The sequence below is a fragment of the Triticum aestivum genome, chromosome 4A, assembly GCF_018294505.1.
Source record: "Triticum aestivum cultivar Chinese Spring chromosome 4A, IWGSC CS RefSeq v2.1, whole genome shotgun sequence".
NCBI lineage: Eukaryota > Viridiplantae > Streptophyta > Magnoliopsida > Poales > Poaceae > Triticum > Triticum aestivum.
Genome location: NC_057803.1, coordinates 750,113,400 through 750,134,349, shown reverse-complemented (window position 1 = coordinate 750,134,349; position 20,950 = coordinate 750,113,400). Strand labels below are relative to the sequence as shown.

At 43.9% G+C, this 20,950-nt stretch overlaps 2 protein-coding genes across 2 annotated transcripts; both read right to left on the bottom strand.

The window, feature by feature from the left end:
* Positions 1 to 2,362: 2,362 nt before the first annotated feature.
* On the bottom strand, positions 2,363 to 5,509 carry LOC123088623 (uncharacterized). The gene is made up of 5 exons (XM_044510834.1): positions 5,213 to 5,509; positions 4,462 to 4,536; positions 3,762 to 4,364; positions 3,149 to 3,678; positions 2,363 to 2,735 (listed from the first exon to the last, which is right to left on the bottom strand). Exons 1-3 carry the CDS (start codon positions 5,319 to 5,321, stop codon positions 3,802 to 3,804), a joined length of 747 nt encoding a protein of 248 aa, XP_044366769.1. The 5' UTR covers positions 5,322 to 5,509; the 3' UTR covers positions 2,363 to 2,735; positions 3,149 to 3,678; positions 3,762 to 3,801.
* A 914-nt stretch (positions 5,510 to 6,423) lies between these two features.
* Positions 6,424 to 10,987, bottom strand: LOC123084595 (disease resistance protein RGA5-like). Its single transcript, XM_044506111.1, has 7 exons — positions 10,176 to 10,987; positions 7,981 to 10,089; positions 7,677 to 7,851; positions 7,419 to 7,581; positions 7,217 to 7,350; positions 6,941 to 7,026; positions 6,424 to 6,835 (listed from the first exon to the last, which is right to left on the bottom strand). Exons 1-7 carry the CDS (start codon positions 10,985 to 10,987, stop codon positions 6,424 to 6,426), a joined length of 3,891 nt encoding a protein of 1,296 aa, XP_044362046.1.
* Between the last annotated feature and the right edge of the window lie 9,963 nt (positions 10,988 to 20,950).

Sequence of the window (20,950 nt, the reverse complement as noted above, 5' to 3'; positions counted from 1 at the left end):
CAAACCTCCGTCCCAAATTCTCATGTGTAATCCCTTTTCCTTTTTTGCAAAATAAAGTGTTTGGAGCAAAATACAAACATGATCAAGTTTTCTTTTTCTCAAGAACATGGTGATTTCCTGATTGCATTCATGGAAACAATGTTCAATATAATACACGGCAGCAGGAAATAAAATAAAGATAATAGCTGATTGTACCTGAGAATTCACCATTACCGAATTAGAAATAAGTTCGGTATCAGCCCTCGCCCCTGAGAAGTTCCAAGAGGACAATAACTTGTGGGCAGAGAGCGCGGACCACTACAAGAAATTGATTCTGCCACTGGCCAAGGGGCGATATAGGAACGTGATGGACATGAATGCAGTGAACCGGGGATTACCGAAAAAGGGTTTTCCCCCGCTTTGTATTCCAAAGCAACGAACACCATACACATAGCATTGCTGGGGCGAGCAGCACATCAAGCCCAAAAGAAAAGAAGAAATAAATGCCAACAACGGCAGCTTGACAAAGCATGGATGAACCGCCACCGCTGCGCCCTCCGGAGACAAACCACTACCGCCCGAGGCTCCGATCTGCCGTGTACCAAGCGGCACCTTCAAGAAAGAATGCGACGCCGACGACGCTGCCGCCCGGACGAGTCCTAGGGTTTCCCCCGGTACGCGGAGGGAGGTGGAGGATGGCTACCACCGACACCGTCCAAGAAGGAATGGTGGCACCCGTCGGTGTCACCGCATCGGAGCCGGACGAACCGGCAAGTATTTCTCCCGCACACCAACCCCAACCGCCCAACCGGAGCCGACCAACACGAGGCCAAGAGGACCGGAGAGAAGAGCCAAGCGACAGGAGCGGCAACACCAAGGCCGAGCGGGAGGGAACCACCTCCTCCCCCGTCGTGCGAGAGGCGCGCGCCTCCAGCACAGTCGCGGTTGCCGTCCGGACACGTCAGCGGGGCAAACCAGGCCACCCCTGGCCCGGCCAGGCCCGCAACGGGCCCGCTAAGCCCCGCTGGCCATGCTGCAGCAGGCTGGCACCGCCGCCGCCAGCACCTCGCCGCTCAGCGCCGTTCCCCCGCCTCCCGGAAGTCTCGCCACGGATCCGCCCCGCCGCCGGCCCGCCCAGGCCCAGATGGGGCCCGTAGGGCCTAGATCTGGGCCGAGCGCCGCCGCCAGAACCCACCGTTGCGCCACCCCACCGCCAACGATGCCGCCGCCGTCCAGCCGCCCGCCCGCGCCGCGCCAGGGAACCCCGCCGCCACCCGGTCCGTCGCCGCCTAGGAGCACCCCCGGGTGCAGCTCCGCCCCGCGCCGGAGAGCCACCGGGAGGGGAAGGTCAGGGGGCCGCCGCCACCAGCAACCCCGGGGCCAGGGTGGCCGCGGGCGCCAGCGACGGCGGCAGGAGGAAGGGGAGAGGTGGGGACTGGAGGAGGGAGGCGGCGATGCGCGGCCGGTCGCCCGCGGGGGCGACGCGGTCGCGAGCAGGCTCCAAGTTCCAAGGCCTTTTCGGCGGCTTCCTGCTCGTGAACCGGGGATTTGGCTGCTGAGCTGATGAAGTATCTACTCTGGGTGATGAACGTGGTGCCTGCGGGCCCTCGCTGTTATCTATGAGCGGGAGTTCATTGCCACATCGGAACACTGTTGCAAGGCTTTCTTGACATATCCCAGGACGTATGACCTCATTCAAGCTGATAAAGTGTTCAGGTTTTATCAGGACATGTAATGCAAATAATCAAATATTTGGTTAGGTTTTTCTGTATTGCTGAAATGCACCTGCGCTGCTGTAATTCTTTTCCTGCATTTGCATGATTGTAGAGAAACTAACGATTATCATCTTATCCATAAACTAACTGTAATGTTGATAAAAATGGTTGCAGGTGTGACATAACATACAATCCTCCTGCAGATGGACCGGATTATGCAGCCTGGAGAAACGGCGATCTTCAGGGACACCCGAGATGCTATCCTCTGCTAGTGAAGATACAGGCTATCACCGACGGCATGAGATTGAAGAGCCAGATGATGAATCATGAATCCGGGCCGCTCGACCCTGAGCACATCCTTGCGGCCGTCAAAACTTACTGGACCGCGGAGCCTGCCGAAAAGCAGCAACAGCCAGTGAAATGATTTTCGGTTTGTGTTTTTTTCGTCCTTGGCCGAAATGGCCGAATTTCGGGAATTTCAAAAAATTCGGCAAAATCTCGGACGAAATTGCAAAATCAAAATTTGAAAATTTGGCCAAAATTTAACCGAAATTTGGCCGAAATTCGGCCGAAATTTAAACAAAACTTTAAATAAAATAGAGCAAAACATATCAGTACAACAACCATCAGGAGAGATCTTATAAACTTTAGCAAATAAGCTCTAGGGATTAAGAAAATTGAATCTGCCCAACATAACAGGCACACGTTAGCTATAATGTTGCCTCCAACATAACAGTTAACAATCCAACATAGCAGACACACATTAGTTATAAAATTGCCTCCAACATAACCCTTAACAGTCCAACATAACAGGCACACATTAGTTATAAAGTTGCCTCTGACATAAACCCTTAACCGTCCAGCATCAGTTCAAGCATCACAGCATAGTTCAAAGTTTAAATAGTCCAGTACAGCCAAAAGACTTTAAAGCATTAAACATAGAAACATCTCCAAAAGACAACCATCAGCTTATTTGAAGCATCAGCTCCAAGCTTCCCAACATCCAAAAGCTTCTTGATATCCTTTGCTCACGTGCCATTTCTGGTTTGGAGAAAACAGAGGAAGGGTCATGATACAGAGTGCATACATCTAAGTAACTAGCAGTTCCAAGTAGCAACTAAAATACTGTGTTATGTAGCAATTAGAACAACACTACTAAGTGATTGGTAGCAACTAGAACATCACTGGTATGTGATAAGTAGCAATTATAGCAACAATACAAGAAGATAAGTATCAATTACAGCAACACTACTAGGTGAGCAAATAGAACAGCAGTACTAATCATACACAGTGAGCATAAACATTAGAGCACGAGAACAATTAAAGATCAACCTACTTAAAGAAAGCAATATACATCAAGCTATTTAAAGATCAGCCGCTTTGAACATATACATCAAGCTAGATTTTTCTAAGTAACAAACCTGAATCAGAAACACCAAAAAGAAGAGACTTACCAAATTTACGAGTAGAGGCTGTTGACGTTCTTGGTCTTCTTCCTAATAAGTCGTCCAGAGCTAGTCTCCAAATGGCCAGTGCTTGTTGGTGCCTCCTTTTGAACTTGTACTTGTGTCTCTTCTTCAAGTTGCATTTGTGTCTCTAGCTGATCTTGTTCACCATCCTCATCATCCTCACTCACCCCATCATCATCCTCGATGTCATTATCAACATATTCATTCTCTTCTTCATCATCCTCACTCTCAGTTTCAAGAAACTCATTCTCATCATCATCATTCCTCTTTCTTTTCTTGTTATTACCCTTTGAACCAACATAAGACGCCTTCCTGCTTGAGTTGAGGCGCCTTATTTGCTCAAAAACAGCACTAGCTGCATCAGCTCCATCCACAATCGGATCCTCTACATCCTCATTCAGCCACTCCATTATTGGGTTTGTTTCATCAAACATTGTGGTATCCATTAGCAATACACTTGGATCAATTTCTTTATCTATATCTCTCTCTTTCTCTTGATCTTCTTCAGCACGTATCTTCAAGGTTTGAATAGTAAACAAGTAAATTATATGACATGCAAGGACAACACAAAGTAGAAAGTAAAAGTGATGGTTTATACCTTTAAGTTGTAGCGTAGAGAAACTAGCTTGTGGAGCTTGTCATATAGAAGACGACTTCTTTGCTAGACCAAGTGCATCTCTTGAATTAGGATCCAAAGCACTACTGATCTTGGGCTGCATAGATACTTTGTTGCTAGATAATTGCCTGTCAAAATAGGCGCTGATACTCCTTTTACCAACAGAAACATGCACATCACCCACACCCCCCTTGCCAATTCTCCTTTCAATTCTGCGAGAGACATTCGGGTCACGCAATGCTTCTCTAATATTCATCTGAATTTCTTCTTCATCATCATCTGGTACGTTAACCACCCCTCCTTTTTTATACAACCCTTCCATAATATTTCTTTCAATTCTCAGCCTGCTATTTTGTTTGTCTCTTTGCTTCCTCCTTGATTCATCCCGGCACTCTCTCATTGCATCTCTCACATTTCTTGGCACATTGGGGCAGCTCCTCACATTACCTACAATACCACCAAGATGCTCCGCGACACGGGTTGCACCTCCACCTTTGTGCTTTAGGCTGCAGTACGTGCAATCAAAACCCCCATAATACGGCCATGCATGGTTCCAAGGATCATATAAGTTATTGTCTTTAAGTCCTGCATTGCAAGGTTACAAACATCAGTTTAATTGAACCTAGCAAATAAAGATCATGGTTCCAATAGCATCGTGTGACCAAGCAAAGCATAGTAATACCTTTCCAAGGTCTTTGGGAACCACTTCCATTTGCATCCTGGTCGCCGCTGCCACTCCTATTTGCAGTTCCATTACCTGAAAATCACATGACAAAAGAACGACGGTCAGTTATAAAGAGTAGACAGCTAAGAAAGCAAACCTTTCTTACTAGGGTGTCCTGATATGAATGAGGAACAAAAACAGTACAGACAGATTATCTAGTTTAGATACTAAGGAATAAATAATTTATATACAAGCTGATGCTCTAGTACCGCTGGACATTGAAATTAATCAGTGGTCAACAACTACTTAGTTAAATACACAAACACAACTGAAGTTTATATTGGACGCGTTGTAGATCTAAATAAATGATCGATTCAAACATGGGATGCTTCTGCAAATATACAAGCCAGTGGTTGGATGTGATAATAAAAGCTTTAATTTTGTGCACAAGCCACTGGTTGTAACCACTTTTCTATTACCAGATCGTGGGCAACCTTTCTGACTACCAAATGCATGTACGTTTCAGATTATATACCAAGTCAAAACATTGTCAGAATCCTTGGTGACTACAAGATGCATGTGTATTTCAGATTAATGATGCCACTACTCTGTTCAAATCATCAAGACTGAGTTTTTCTTACCCCTGTATGATATTGCAGCCTCTCATTCATCTAAAGAAGCACAAGTACTGAAACTGCATCTACGTACTGAAACTGAAACTGCATCTACGTACTTGATTGAGATGTATACGCATCAAGAAAGCTTGTACCTTCCCAAACAAGAGGACGCCCTCCATGCTGCTGTCGCTGCCCCGTGCTACTGCCTTCATGGTTGGCTCGTGCACCATCAGCTTCGTTGCCGCAGCCGCCGAGCGCCATGCCCTTGTCTTGGAGCAGCGAATGGCACGAACTGGATGGGGTGGAGGCGAGGAGATGTGGAGGAAGGCGGGAGGCTAGTGAGCGCGTTGGCCGGACGCCGGAGAAGCTACGATGGCGAGGATGTGTTCTGTGCGCAGCGGCGGCGCCGCCCACAGGAGGAGCGAGAGGAAAAACAGCGATTCTAGGGTTGGGACATTTGCGTTCGTGCTTTTATATGAGCAGAAGCGTAACATGAAGGCCCTAGAAGCTGGGCCGGGCAAATAAATTCAAACTGGGCCAAATAATTCGGACGAAAGGCCCATATACCGGGCCCAGGCGAGATGGCCGAAATTCGGCCGAAATTTAGTTTTTTCGGCCGAAAATCAAAACGCTGGCAACAGCTATCGCCGTTCAACCCTGAGCACATCCTTGTGGCTGTCAAATTTGAACTAAAACCACAACACTAATTTTGGAACGGAGGAAGTAGGTAATATGAACTATGTGATGGGTGGGAATATGATGTATTATCGTCGCTTTTGTTCACAGGAGATTCAGACTTGGGAAGGATGCCTGGGCCGATGTTTCTGCACTCACTACATACGTGAACAATGGTTGCAGGTGTGATCTTCAGAGACGCTGTCGAGGATACAGACAATGGATCATGAATCCTCTCAGTGTACCAAAAAGAAAGGCTTGAAGGTGCATACGTGAATCAAATATGAACACTCTCCGGTCACAAGGAAAAACATTGCAGAAAATTCAGACATCAAGTGGAGGCCCAGGCAGAATTAATGTCTGATGAGCCAAACTGAATGTGCTTCTTTTCGAATAATGTTCACTCAAAAAAAAAAGGCTCTGCTCCCTGAACTAAAATTGAACAATCTACAGTCAGAAGGAATTTGTTTGCATAATATTCAGGATTAAAAAAGCCCAGGCAGAAGGTATGATCATAAGCCAAACTGAATGTTTTGTTTCCGAGTAATTTATCTTCAGAATCTGAACAATGTCCAACTGAAAAGGAGAACGATAATGAAAATGACGTTGGGTAGTAACTTAGCTTACATCAACGGGCTACCCTGCACTTCTGGTTCTTCTTCCAGAAACCTAGTTTTGCCTCCTGCTTTTACTGCCCCACTCGCCAGCTGTTTCTATAATTGTATCCGTCAAAGAACTCCTCGTCTGATTCTTCTTCCAGAAACCTAGTATTGCCTCCCTCTTTTATTGCCTCACCTGCCAGCTGTCTGGTTAGTTTCATGTCCTCTTCATCCTTAATTCCACCATCTTTTCTAGTGACAATGGCAAAGCATCCCAACATATTAGATTTCTTTGACTGTCGCTTGCCACTTACTCGCACAGGCCCGCCGATACTGTGATCGCTGAGCAGTGGCTCAAGGGCGCCCACGACTCCACTCATGCGCACCTTTCGCCGATTCACTAACTCGCTATCCATGCACCGGCACGCGATCATCACAGCGCTCCATGCTGCCGAAAACGAGTATTGACCCTCCAGTCTTGGGTCCATCATACAGTGCAGCCTGCGCTCAATGCCCTTGCGGCTCAGGTGGGGGCGCGACAGCGTTTCCCTCAACCGTTGGCCCCGCCACACTGCCCATGGCTGCCCAGTCAGCAGCGCTACAAGCACCAATCCGAAGTCGAACACGTTACTGCACGCTCCCACCTCACTATACACACGCCTGTAAAAACCCTGTATCTTCGCCGTGTAATCCTGAAGATTATAGCACAAAACACAAGGTTACAATATTTTTTTAGTCCAAACGTATTGAAAATTTTGCCGGCATTTTCCCAGTTTTAATGTTGGGAGAACCATGCACACACAAGAACTGATTGTGTTGTGCAGTAGGATTGCTATAAGCCGGGGATATATATACTGTGAGCAGGTGATGTGTGAAACTCACCGAGCCAAGCAGAATGCTCGAAGCATTGAAACCGATGATATTGCAGTTGGCTGACTCATGCAGAAACGCCAAACCTTTAGCTGCTCCGATGGCTATCTTGAGCCGTGTTAACCAAGGTAACGACCGAATCAGATCTGCAGCCATACAATCATGCATATTTACATTGTTAGCAAATGAACCCTGCGTTCATAATTTCATATACTAGTCAATTCAATCCGAATCACCATGGATGCATGCTTACTGTCTGCGAGGTTGCCCCTGGGTATGTACTCGTAGACAAGCATCGCGTGCCCGCCTTCGTTGCAGTAGCCCAGCAGCCTCACCACATGAGGATGTTGTGTCGTCCAAAGATTCTCCAACTCCGGCTAATCGGTCAAAGATGAAATTAATTACTCAATGAGCTGTTGTGATTGAATTTCCAGCTGAAGGCAGGACTGGACGGGGACACTAAAGAACTTACCAGCTCCTCGCCGCGGGGGAATTTTTTGATGGTGACCATGACCTTGCCGTCGACGGTCCCCTTGTAGGTGCTACTGCCATCGAAGTTGTGTTTCCTGAGGCGGTTTTGCTGCGAAAAGTTGCTGGTGGCAGATATGAGCTCACCCAAGGTGAAAGCACGCAGAGACTCTGGGGACCTTGAAATCCAGGTTATGAGAACCATTTAGCTAGATTCGTTACAACATGATTACATTAAATCAGGTTAACCAAAGAATCAACTTTGAAGTAGAGGAGGGTATATTTCCTTGCTCTTACAATGAGATTACCTTTTATCAGCTGGTATCTCCAGTGTCTTTTTATATTTATCTGGTTTTCCCTCGCTGATCTTATCTGGTGGTTGTTTGTATGATTCATCAGGTTCATCCTCCACAATATTATCCGGTTGTTGCTTCCATGATGCATCCCGTTCTTCCTCCTTAATCTCATCTGGTTGTCGTTTCTGCTTTGTGTTTTCCTCGTCACATGAACTATATTCCACCTGTTGCATGCTTATTTTGGGATTGCTCGGATGATTATTAACGAAGGTCCTCACAGCATACTCTACATCAGAAGCTGTACCTCCAAATTTTACGGAGACCTCTTTAAGTCTTGGCATATGATCGATGATGATAATCGCAGCACCACGTTTACATTGGTCCATTTGGGGGCTGGCATTGAAAACTAGCTTGATCTTACAGATATTAGGCATCGCATCTGCCTCAAATTTCAGCAGAGCTATACCACTGATGCACTTCAACTTGAAGTATTTGAGATCTGAGAACCCGGCCTTGTCAAATATGATCTTGTAAGCGGGTGACTTCAGAACACACAGGGACAGAGCAGTGAGGACATGCAATCCTCTAAGAACATCCACACAATCCGTCTCTAGTATCCTCACTGCAATCTTCAAAATGGACAGGTGTTTTAGTTCTTTAAACCACCTAGGAATTCGGTCCAAGAACATGCCACTGGGGGATGACCATTCAAATCTCTGGAGAAGGGGGGGAGGTTCCATGTTATCCCAATAATTGATATCACCACAAACCACATAATTTGTCACCATGGAGCAATGAGAAACTACCACAGTTCTCAGGTTGCGATATTCTCCAATTAAGAAACCCAGAGCTTCTACAAGGCCCTCCAGATCGATGTAATCTCTAGAATAACTGGTAAGACGTAAATCCTCAACATACCTGGCATTCCCAAACTTGGCCATATTGCCCATACTACGCATATGACTATTCTTAAAAGGAAGACTGGCGTGTAACAAGTGTGGGAGATGGAGGATACAACCTCCTCCAAAATAGGTGTCTACTGCATCCTTTATATCCAGTGTTTCTAAACATTGTAGCCCATGGTTTGGCAGTTTTATGGAGACATCACATGCAATCTTCAAATATTTCAGTTGATACAGTTCAGACATCCCGGTGAGGTCAACAGGATCACTGGGGCCGTGATTATAGGTGATTTCAAGGTTTAGAACGCGAAGTAACTTGAACTCTTGAATACAGGGCATACAGTCGGATAATCCAACAAATCTAAGTGACCGAACTTGTGATTTCATGATGTTTGTTGGTGTCTTGCCATATGATGCATAACGAGAAAGGAGACATAGTCGACGGGCCTTATGGGAGAGAGCCGGGTTCTTTTCGTTGTTGTCTATTGCAACAATGAAATTCTGTTCTGCAGACTTGTGTGCAATAAGACCATGTACTGTGTCATGAACTGCACACGACAACACTTCATTATTGTAGTTGGTACGTACAGGCTGGATGAATCTTCTATCAATAAGTTGATGGAGATAGTTTTCTGCAACTTTCTCCGTATCTTGCATTTCCATTGAATCGATGAGACCTTCAGCCACCCATTGCTTCACTAAATCATCCTTGCAGAATGTGTAGCCCTCTGGATAAATACTAAGATACAACAAACATGTCTTCAAGTAATCAGGAAGATTATTGAAGCTCAGATTCAGTGCTTGTCTCGTTCTCTCTGAAGTAGAACATGCCGAGATACAGGGGCTTAACGACTCACGGATGTATGTCAATTGATCAACTGACATGACAGGCTGGCTTGCTAAAAGACTAGCTATGCTGATTGTTGCTAGCGGCAAACCACCACACATTTCAACTATTTCGTTTGAAGTCTCTTTCAACTGTGGAGGACATGAACTTTCAGAGCCAAATAGTCTGTTAAAGAATAGTTTTCTTGATTGATCATCATCCATGCTTTTCATCTCAAACACATACTCTGACTGATAACAGCAACATGTCAGTGCAACATCTTCAATCTGCGTGGTTGTTATTATTCTGCTGCCATGACTGCCCTTTGGGAAAGCATGGCTAATATTATCCCATACTGTTGTATCCCATATATCATCAATAACAATTAAATACCTGCATGGAGATAACTATCTAACATTAGTGTCTAGGGAACATGCAGGAGTTTTAGATTAATTCTGTTAGAAGAAAAACAAAAGCACCTTCTATGTTGTAGATATTCTGTAATATAGTAAATGAGTTCAATGTCCTCGCAATCTTGTCGGGGATGCTGCCGCTTGAGTTGTGAGAGCATGTCTCGAAAAATTCTCTTCATATCAGCTTTCTTTGACACCCGAATGAAAGCTCGACAATTGTATTGCTTCCCAAATCTGTCGTACAACAATCTAGCAAGTGTAGTTTTACCAAGACAGGCAGATCCAAAAACAGATACTACCTTGAGATTCTTTTCCCCATCCTTAGCCAGTGAATTGATAAATTTGTTCATCGGGCCATTTATCACTATGTCGTCAGTTTCTTCATAAGGTGTTGGAAGTATATGGCCTGCAGACACAAATCTACCCCTCAAGGTGCTGGAGGAACATGGAGCGGAATCTGACAGAACATATACTTCGTGTCGTTGAATCGCCGCCTGAACATACATCCTGAATTCTGATACTGTTTCTGCAATCTTGTTGGGCTGCTGGAGCCTCTTGGGATTCTTGACAGGACTGAACAATTTGAGGAGTGATCTCGTGGTCTTGATGTTATTGGCAACTAGGGATGGATCTGCAGGCTGCACAAATAACAAACTGTCGATATAATCCTCCATGTCGTATGACAGGTCGCGCGCCTCATTCATCCAGCACTTGGCCGTCAGGGGAGGGTCCTCCAACCCTGACAATTGATCAAGGTAGGTGCACATCTTATGGACATCATTTTTAAGGAGGCTCATCCCGTGTTGGACACTGACGGACGAGCATACTTGAGGAGGAGCTAGCAGCAAATTATCCAGCTTCAAAACAAGAGTTCTCATGGCACCCATCGAAGCACTAATTGGGCCATCTGTTTCCCTCACTTTGCCTCTGTCTTTTCTGCTACCTCGCTTTGAGACATCTAAGCATAAAGAAACAGAAGTTAAAAAAAAACTATTAGTACTACCATATACATTCGATTACCACAGGCAAGACTATAAAACGTTTAATTTAAAGACTACTGTATTTCACGCTGCATAGTGATTGAAATGATCAGTGAGTAGTCATTCTGTGATAAGGGTAGGGGCTCCGAGCCGGGACTAGAATTTTTTGCAAAGCTTTCAATTCAGAACTTCTCAACTGACCCATATGTTGACTGAAAAGCACCCCCCCCCCCCCCCCCGCGCGATATCTTCACAGAAAAGCACTTTGCAGAAAAGTATCTTTGCATTTTAGCATTTTCATTGTTCACAAGTTTCTTCAGTCATTAGTCTGATTCTTCAGCATTTATTCTTCCTATTTACTCAATTTGTTATATTCTAGTGGGGGATCGGTGCGCTCTTCCAGTTATGTATAGTCATGGTTGGCAATGTCAAATTCAAGAAGTAGTTTATATGGTCTTGCTTTATGAAGAAATATTATATTAACATATGAGTATTTTCCCCTTCTTTCTTTGCTGCATTTTAAACCCTCTAACTAAATGCGGCTTTGCTGGTTGTTCATTTGAGTTTTTTGATTGTGTCATATCGGCTACATGTGTAATGTGGTACTATGACATCGATGCTAGTTACGAGTTTGAAGTATGAAGGAGACATGTCTACTACATAGTAACAATATACCCAAATGATTTAGCTGGTTATATTGCGTTTGAATCATCTTTCCACTAACATATTTGAAAAAACGATGTAGGGAATTTCATCTCCCCTCTGGCAGTAATTATACTTGATCAAATTGTTTCTGCAAGTTTAGTGATGATATTAAGTAAAGTGTACAAATGGCTATATGCAGCGTACAGTTTTCTTCCTGCTAATGAAATGGTATTGTTAATGCATACTCATTAGATTAGCTCAGGAGCAAATTTTTTAAGTATGGGTGTGTGAGACTTACATGGTCTTGTGCTCAAACTGATTAAGATTTTGCTTGGTGTCATCTTTCCAGCACATAAACCTCGATGAGAAAGAAGCACCAAGACCAAAGATGCTGATGTCGATGTGGCCAGATTACGAGGAGAGAGTAAGTCTTGCTTGATGCCAAACCCGTTATAACTGAGTGGTCTATCCACTCTACTTTGCACTGAGTTTGTATCAGACTTGTAGATCATGGACCAGTTCTCGCTGAGAATTGATGAGAATTATGTAATTCTGTAATTCTGTATATGGTAGTTGTTAACCTGTTGTATGCATGTTTGTACTTATTAATTCTGCATGTACTAAGTGTAGATTATTGCCGGATCTTGGTTGTTTTGCTTCCTGTCATGCTTCTGCTGTTGGAAAGAAGTACTATTTTCCTGCATATAACAGCTACTGTGTTTGGATGATGTTTTTTTTTAAACTCTGGATGAGGCATGTTTCTAGTTGAGTCACTTCTGTTCATGTCGTTACCGATTTTGCCTGGGATGGTCCAGTTTGACATATAGTTGAAATGGCTGTCTAAATTTCATGTGTATACAAATACTGTGATATACATTGACAAAAAAATTAGGAGCCAACAAGTTCAATTTTCTTGGGTAATCAGTGAGATGGAACATCAACGTTGAGAAGATTTGAAAATTAGTCTTATTTACTGAGGACAAAACAATTGAATATGAGAAAGTTGGGGTCATTATTGTACAAGTCATGTTTCATATGTATACATTATCAGGGGTTTTTCCATGAAATGTCCATTAAGTGTCTGGGATGTTTCCGCTAGAATATGGGCCATCCATGTTGAATCCGATGTTCCAGGTCGATTTTTTCTATTTTTGTACCACAAAGCTGTTTTCTGTTGTAGCTGCTCCTATCCTAGTTGGTTGATGGCTTCATTAATTTAAAGTTGGGCATTTTCTTTTTGCGAAAAGGATTAGGCATGTACCACTGGTACTTCCGGTATTTACCCATCAATATTTTATTGACCATGAGAAAATACTTAAATATTGATTTTATTAATAATAGTATCATAGTAATCGAATAATTTTGCTTCGCTCCGTCCCTTCCATTTTCATCCATGCATATCAGTCATTAAGATTGAATTGACACGAGGCTTTCTCGTGTTGTTATGATCGATGATGGGCCCGTGACATGACCTCGTTGCTGGTGGTAGGCGATGGACTTCTTGTCAATGATGGTCGCGTGGCAAGACCTCGTCGAGGTCGGCCAGACAGACTCCTCAGACGGTGGTCAGGTGGCAAGACGCATTCATCTACTCCGTCGCGCTGCACTCGCTCGTCTGTGATGAGGACTTGTTGTGTGGTCTCAATTGACAAGGAATCCTCCCGGCCGTTGGCTTCATCGCCACGGACAACAAGAACAAATGCGAGAAAGCCCCGTATCTAATCTAATCCAATTAGGCGATGAAGCAGGAAAAAGAGAAAGGTGTGGCAGCTCTCTAAACAGTAAATTTAAAAAAAATTCAAAACATCAAACCTATGATCAATAAAATTAGGTGTTGCAAATTTTTTTCCACAAATAACAATTGAAGAGCTCAAAACAAAAAACAACAAAATAACTGCTAAAAAGTTTCAAAACTTTGAAAACTAATTTTGTTTTTATTTTCTAGGTCTCCACAAATGTTATTTGTGGACAAAATTTTGCGAGCACATAATATGTTTGACCATGTTTAATGTCAGAAAATATCAGTTTTTTTAAATTTTTGTTTCCATTTTTGTACTGTTCATGAAGGTTGTAGGTGCATCTGGGAGCAAAAAACTACACTCTCCAGAAAAAAAGAACATGTGAATCATGATTGAGTTGTTGGAAATGGAGGCATGCTTTCAGATTAGGAGTGCTATGTTACAAATCTACCTTTTAGTATATTAAAAAAAGAAAACAATATGGGAACTGGTTCCATCGTTTTGTGGTAGTGGCACCACCTATTTGGTATTTCCTGTACTTTTTCTTTGGTATCTTCTGTTTCTCCACCATCAGATCACCTTCAATGAACGGCTCTTATTTTTGTCAACCGTCCTAAAACTTGTAAAAGAGGGAAGTGAAGTCCAAGGCAAAGCTCTTAGGACTCTATGGGTACGTACAAAAATAAACTCCATGGTCTTTTATTTAATCCTAACAGTTTAATTTGGATTCTATGATGATGTTTAGGTGATTTTCTATGATTAATTTTTGGGTCAGGGTGCTTCAAATACATACATATAAGATTCAATAATTGATAGATATTCCACAAAATTGAGTTTAATCCCTGGGTGAGGGGACGAAGATCATCCAAACTCTGGATGGATTGAATTATGTAGATAATTAGATCGCGCTGACTTAGCAAAGCCTAACGGGGCAGAGCGCAGATAAGAAGTACAAGGATAACAGTTGCCAACAACAGGGTACTCCTACTAGCTAGTTTATCATATCACAATGGAAATGAAACAAGTCATGCAGCTATTAGTAAGTGAGAGGGGCTCACCTTTGGTAGGATTTGGATCAGAGAGAACGCCCTCATGCGCCTCATGAGGAGATTTCTCGGCCTCCTCCTCTACAATCTCCGCTTCTTCCTTGGACTCTCGCAGGTGCTCCATCAATCAGAACCCGCTACCGATACTGGATCTCTCTCCGCCTCTGCCTACAATCTTATAATATCTAAAAGGACAAAAGAAAGAGGGAGATTAACGCAGATGATTACGAAAGGGAGGCCTTCTGACTGGTCGAACAACACTTACCAAGCAGTGTCAATACAGAAAAGGGAAACATGGTAAGCTAGCCGATCGAGCTTTGTCTTTCTTCGGCGGTGTTTCCGATAAATGGGAGAGACGTTTCTGTATCTCTTCCTTACATCAGATCTTTGCTTCTTCGTTGACTACGCATCCATGGCTGGCTTATGGTAAGTATGGACCTAGTCCTCCGATGTCTGCATTCGCTGCTCGAGGCAGATGAGTTGTATTTTGATGATCTGTTCAATTAATAACTATTGTTACATATTCAAAACCAAGAGCCACTATCACGCCACCCACCATTGACTTTATATGTTTCATCCTACGCACTATGTGCTGTACTCCATGCTTGTTTCTTATTTGTATAGACAGTCGTTCTGTGTCTCCTCCACTGCTCGAGGCAGATGAGATAACGGCTGTTCAACTAATCAATTATTATTATTATTTTATCCAACCAGGCATCCCCTTTACATTAATTGCTTAATGGAATACAAAGTTCACCGAACCAATACAAGTACTAACAAGGAAAGGAGAAGGAAAAGAAGGGCAGGCGAGTTGGTGCATTGTCAAGAAATCCGCTGGGAATGCTCGGCTCGAAACATTCGCTACGGGGTGAAAACCTAGCAACACATCTACAGAAGATAGTATCAAACCAAAAGACAAATGACAACCCGCAAGTCTATCAACACTACTGTACCAGGAGACCGTAATAAAAGACAACCAACCGATCAACACCAGGGGAGCCTACTAAGTACTAAGTGCACAAGCCAGCATCAGTTCATATGAGCTCAGGGATCAATTTCAGCAACGAAACATCACGCTCTAGTGGCCTGCCCCGTGCCCGGCGCAGCTGTCACGGGCTTCATCTGGCGCGCGAGAGTTCTGCTTCTTTTATCACCATATGGATGCATCCCTAGAACACATCCCTATCAGCATCCTTTAGAAGACCTGTCCGATACAACATAAAAGACCTGTCCGACACATCCCTATCAGCATCACTTCTTGGTAGCTTGGAGCTTGTGATCTCTCATTGGTAAGACGGAACAGGTAGACATGCCTTTCACTCGTGCACACGGAGCTGCGAGGTTACTGATCAGTGTGGTCGGTCTGGAGTTCGTGCCAGATGTGGTCAAGTGGACGCATGCCGGGGTCACGTACGTGCTCGAGATTGAGATTGAGGATACACCGATACCTCGGGAGGGGGATGAACATCAGGATATGGATACGACTGAGGGAGATGGAGCCCCTGGGAATCAGGACAAGGGGCCTGAGAGCGCACCACGAGAGTCGGACAAGGCTCCAAAGTCGCAGTCGGATAAGGCGGATAAATCTGCCAAGGAGGCGTCATCTTCCACGACACCGATGAATACACTTCTGTTTGGTTCTTTCGGAGCATGGTCTATGCCTAGCCGGTTATGGAGTAACCGAGTCAAGGCGGATGATCCAGAGGAGCTCGAGTTACCACCAGTGATGCTCCCTGATGCTATGTCTCCGAATGTACATTCGTCTCAGAGAGATGATTCCGGGCCGATGGATTCGTTGGGCATCGTACTGCAAAAATTAGATTTTATTGCGCTACTCGAAACACGAAGGGATAATTTCACCTCACAGTTTCTTGGAACTTTATCCGGAGGAATAGATTTTGACTGGCACGTCTTACCTCCGAGAGGAAGATCTGGTGGGATATTACTAGGGGTTCGGTGTGAAACGCTTGAGGTGCTTAACGTGGTTCGGGGGGATTTTGCGGTCAAGTTTTGGGTGAGATCGAAAGTAGATGGCTTCAGATGGGCTCTCGTTGCTATATATGGGGCAGCACAACCCGAACTTAAAGCAAATTTTTTTTTAGCTGACTTGGTGCGGATATGTGGAGACGAGACTCTTCCAATTCTAGTCGGAGGGGATTTTAATATAATACGGAGGAGAGATGAAAAGAATAATGACAATTTTGATGGACGTTGGTCTATGATGTTTAACATGATTATTGAGAGTCTTAACATGAGAGAAATTGATCTCACCGGTAGACAATTTACATGGGCCAATACGTTGCCCACTCCAACATATGAGAAGTTGGATAGGGTGCTCGCTAGTGTGGAATGGGAACAAAAGTACTCATTAGTGTCAGTTCATGTGATGAAGAGGGCGATCTCAGACCAAACACCATTACTAGTAGACACGGGAGAGGCTACCCATAGTGCAAACAAGAATGTTTTCTCTTTCGAACTAGGTTGGTTCGAGAAAGAAAACTTCTTGGAGATCATTGCACGCGAATGGGCAAAGCCTGTTAGTGGACGAACTACTAGTATTGAGAGATGGCAAAATAAGATTAGACATCTAAGACAGTTTTTTGCGAGGTTGGGCCAGAAACGAGAGTGAGACTTACAGGCAAGAAAAAGAGCGACTCACCCAACTAATAGAGGCGTTAGATTTAAAAGCTGAAGGTAACCTTCTTACGGTTGAGGAGCAGAGCTCAGTGTCCAAAGCTGAGCAAGGCTTACGAGCTCTCCTTAGAGAAGAGGAGCTCAAGTGGGCATTGCAGGATAATGTACTTAAGGTTGTCCAAGGGGATGTGTAAGTGCATCTAGTGCCCCTTAGTGATTTTGGTGTATTGAAGACTTATAGGTTAAAGGACTGATGCGTTTGTGAGTGTACACATGTCTATAATTCTATGAGGAGTTTGATATTTACAGAGAAAGTCGACCCCTAAAAATGAAGTTCTTCGACTAAAGACTTTGGATTTCTGAAGACTTTCTGAAGACTTTGAAAGTGAAGAAATTGGTGTGACCTTGGAGACTTGGCAATCATTCGAGGAACATGAAGCGTGAAGACTTTTGTTTTCGTAGTTTCATTTTCTCTTTCTTGAGTCATAGGAAACACCGTACTATTAAAGGGGGTCAAGGAAATACTAAGGAAAAATTTCCATGTGATGCTCAACTCAAAATCTTACACCTACCAATCCCTTCGAGTGAAGCCATTGGAAATCTCATACAGTTCAGTCATATTCTTCAGTGACAGAGACGAAGTTCATCTAGTCTCTGAGGAATTTGTTCTGACTGAGGAGTTAGGAATTCGCTAGTGCGGATTACCTACATAGTGAGGAACATGATAGCCCTGAGGAATTTGAGAGTCAAAATTCCGACCGTTGCTGTGCTATGCGCCAGTTGTCCCAAAATATCTACCCACCTAACGGTCATATCATTGAAGGGCATTTATGTCTTATCATGTCGGGCTGCTCCCTAGGCTATAAATAGTCGCCCCGTACAACCACTAGCTGGTTGGCTGCTCCGAGAGAAACTGACACTTGTTATTTGAGAGCATCCCATCCTCCGAGGACTTTGAGCGAAAATCATCAACTGAGGAAAACCCAAACCCAACACCTACAAAATCAAAGTGACTGAGCATCACTGAAGAGATTGATCCTGCGTGGATCCGATGCTTCTTACCTTTGAAGACTGTGCTTCTTCCAGACGGTTAGGCGTCATGGTCTAGAGCATCCAAGAGGAATTGTGGATCACCAAGTGACCTAGTCTGTGAAGGTTTGGAAGTCACCTGAAGACTTACCACGAGTGATTGGGCGAGGTCTGTGTGACCTTAACTCAAGGATAATACGGAGAGGACTGTGTGTCCGGGACTGTGTCCTCGAGTTTAAATACTCAGCCGCTCCAATCAGACGTACAACTGAGACAACAGTTGGAACTGGTCTACCAAATCACTTTCTTCCCCAAGCTTACTGGTTCTATTTCCTCAACTCTTTCATTTCCTCATTTCTGTTGTTGTGTGCTTGTTCATATCTGTTTGAAGACTTTGACTAAAGACTTTCTCAATTTCCTCAGTTCAATTTCTTCAGTCTGTCCGTCTTCATCCTGTGTTATCATGTGCTTACGCTTTCTGTACTTTGTGCTTGTCTTCATTTCATCATGATGACTATGCTTGTGTTCTGCTATGTTTACTTTTGAGTACCTATTCCGCTGCAAGTAGTTCTTCGTTTAGGAATTTCCTCGTCGGAAAATTCCTCATTGAAGAATTCATAAAAATCGCCTATTCACCCCCCTCTAGTCGATATAACGCACTTTCAATTGGTATCAGAGCAAGGTACTCCCTTGTTCTGTGTGATTTTGGTTTAACCGCCTGGAGTTTTAGTTATGTCGACTGTAGGAATGAGGAACGTATCCTGCCCCCCTTTGACGGTCATGAGTATCCTCGGTGGAAGGCCATGATGAAGAAGCGACTCATGGCTATGGACAGCAAACTGTGGACCGTCACTGAGATTGGTCTTACCGATCTATGCAAGATGGCGGAGGCTGATGACATTCGCAAGTACACTCTACTCAACCTCACAGCGAAGGATGTCATCTGCTCCTGTTTGTCCCAAAATCAGTTCAGGAACGTCATGCATCTCAATCACGCGAAGCTAATCTGGGACCGGCTCTCTGAGGTCTACGAAGGTCATCGTACTCGTCATGATCCTTGGTTTGAGGATTACAAGGATTCTCTCAAAGAGATGACTTTCGCACCTGAATCATCATCCTCTTCACCGTGCCTTATGGCAGAGGGTGCGAAGGTAACTGAATGCTACCTTTCCGAATCTAGTGATGATGAATCAGGTGATGAATTTGGCCCCAGCTATGTCAAACTTGCTTCCCTTGCCACTAAACAACAAAGAGCTTTGGAGAAAGTTCAATACATGCTAAATAAGAGCGATGATATGTTGGTGAAGAAATGGATCAGTAGAAAGCTTTGGCTGAGAGTCTTCAGAGACTTCAGTCCAAGTTTGACACCCTTCAAGGTCATCATAACACTCTCTTATCTAATCACGAGAAGCTTTCTTATGAATTTCTTCAAAGAAAGCAAGATCTTGAGAAGCTAAGAGTGGATTATGAAGATCTTCAGAAGGAGCGCGATTCATTATTTGCTCAACAAATCAGCGCTACTCAGGAAGAATTTGTTCCTCCATGTTTGAAATGCATTGATCGTGAATCTGCTAATTCTTCACCTGAATGTTCAAATGCTTCTAATGCTACAATTTCTTCACATGTCTCTACTATCACTAATTCCTCATCTGAGGACATTGCTAGTATCACTGACGATGCAGGGTTGAAGGAATTGTACATGACAGGCATGTACAAAAGCCTTAAAGGGCATCAGACTCTTTGTGATGTGCTTAAAAAGCAGATCCTCAACAGGAACCCTAGGAAAGAGGGTATTCCTTTGAGAGGAAACTCAATGCTGATGGAACATATTGGAAGCCTGAGCAGTACCCCAAAACCTCATGGGTTGCTGCAAAGGGACCTCCAGTTGATCCATCCAATTTATCTAGCTTTACATGTGAATCTCCTCATTCTTCTGATGAGTCATTTGACTCCAACTATAAATTGTTCAAAAATCAGAATGGTGAAGTATTTGCTAGATATGTTGGCACTAACTGTAGGAACGATTCCCCTATGAGGAAAATCTGGGTTCCCAAAAGTTGCCTTGAAAGTCTTCAGGTGAATGTCCTCATGAGACCACCTGTGAAGAATAGGAACTCCAGATCAAATTCTTCATATGGACCAAATTCTTCACGTGGATCAAATTCCTCAAAAGGATCAAAGTCTTCATATGATCATCATCGTGCAAACCCCTCTTTTTGTTTCGCAGGGTAGAGCTAAGGGCTATGAATATGAGCATTATTCTTCTAATCATTATGTTCATAAGTCCTCGAAGAATTTCTCTGCTTATTCATATGCTTATCCTAACGCCTCTTATGTGAAACGAAGTGGACTGGCTTCTATGCCACCTTTCTTATATGATGCTCGCAGAGTGATGAATTCTTTGCCACCCCTACAGATGTGGGTGGTGAAGAAAAAGAACTAACCTCTTATGCAGGGTCAGGTCTACGGACGTACTTAAATCGTCTGAAGAATTTGCTGGAGACCTGAACATTGCCTGAAAGGACGCAGGCTAATCATGAAGAAATGAACTTTCATTTCTCACGTCCTCATACTGTTTTATCTATTCTATTGCTTGACGAAATTGATCTGATGATATTGATGTCATATTCTTCACTGATGAAGTATATGAGTTCGTAAGTTGCACTAATTCATCTGCAGGATGATCAACCCAAAGCCAATGAGTGGGTCCTCGATAGTGGATGTACAAATCACATGACTGGTGACAAGAATCTATTGATGAATGTTCC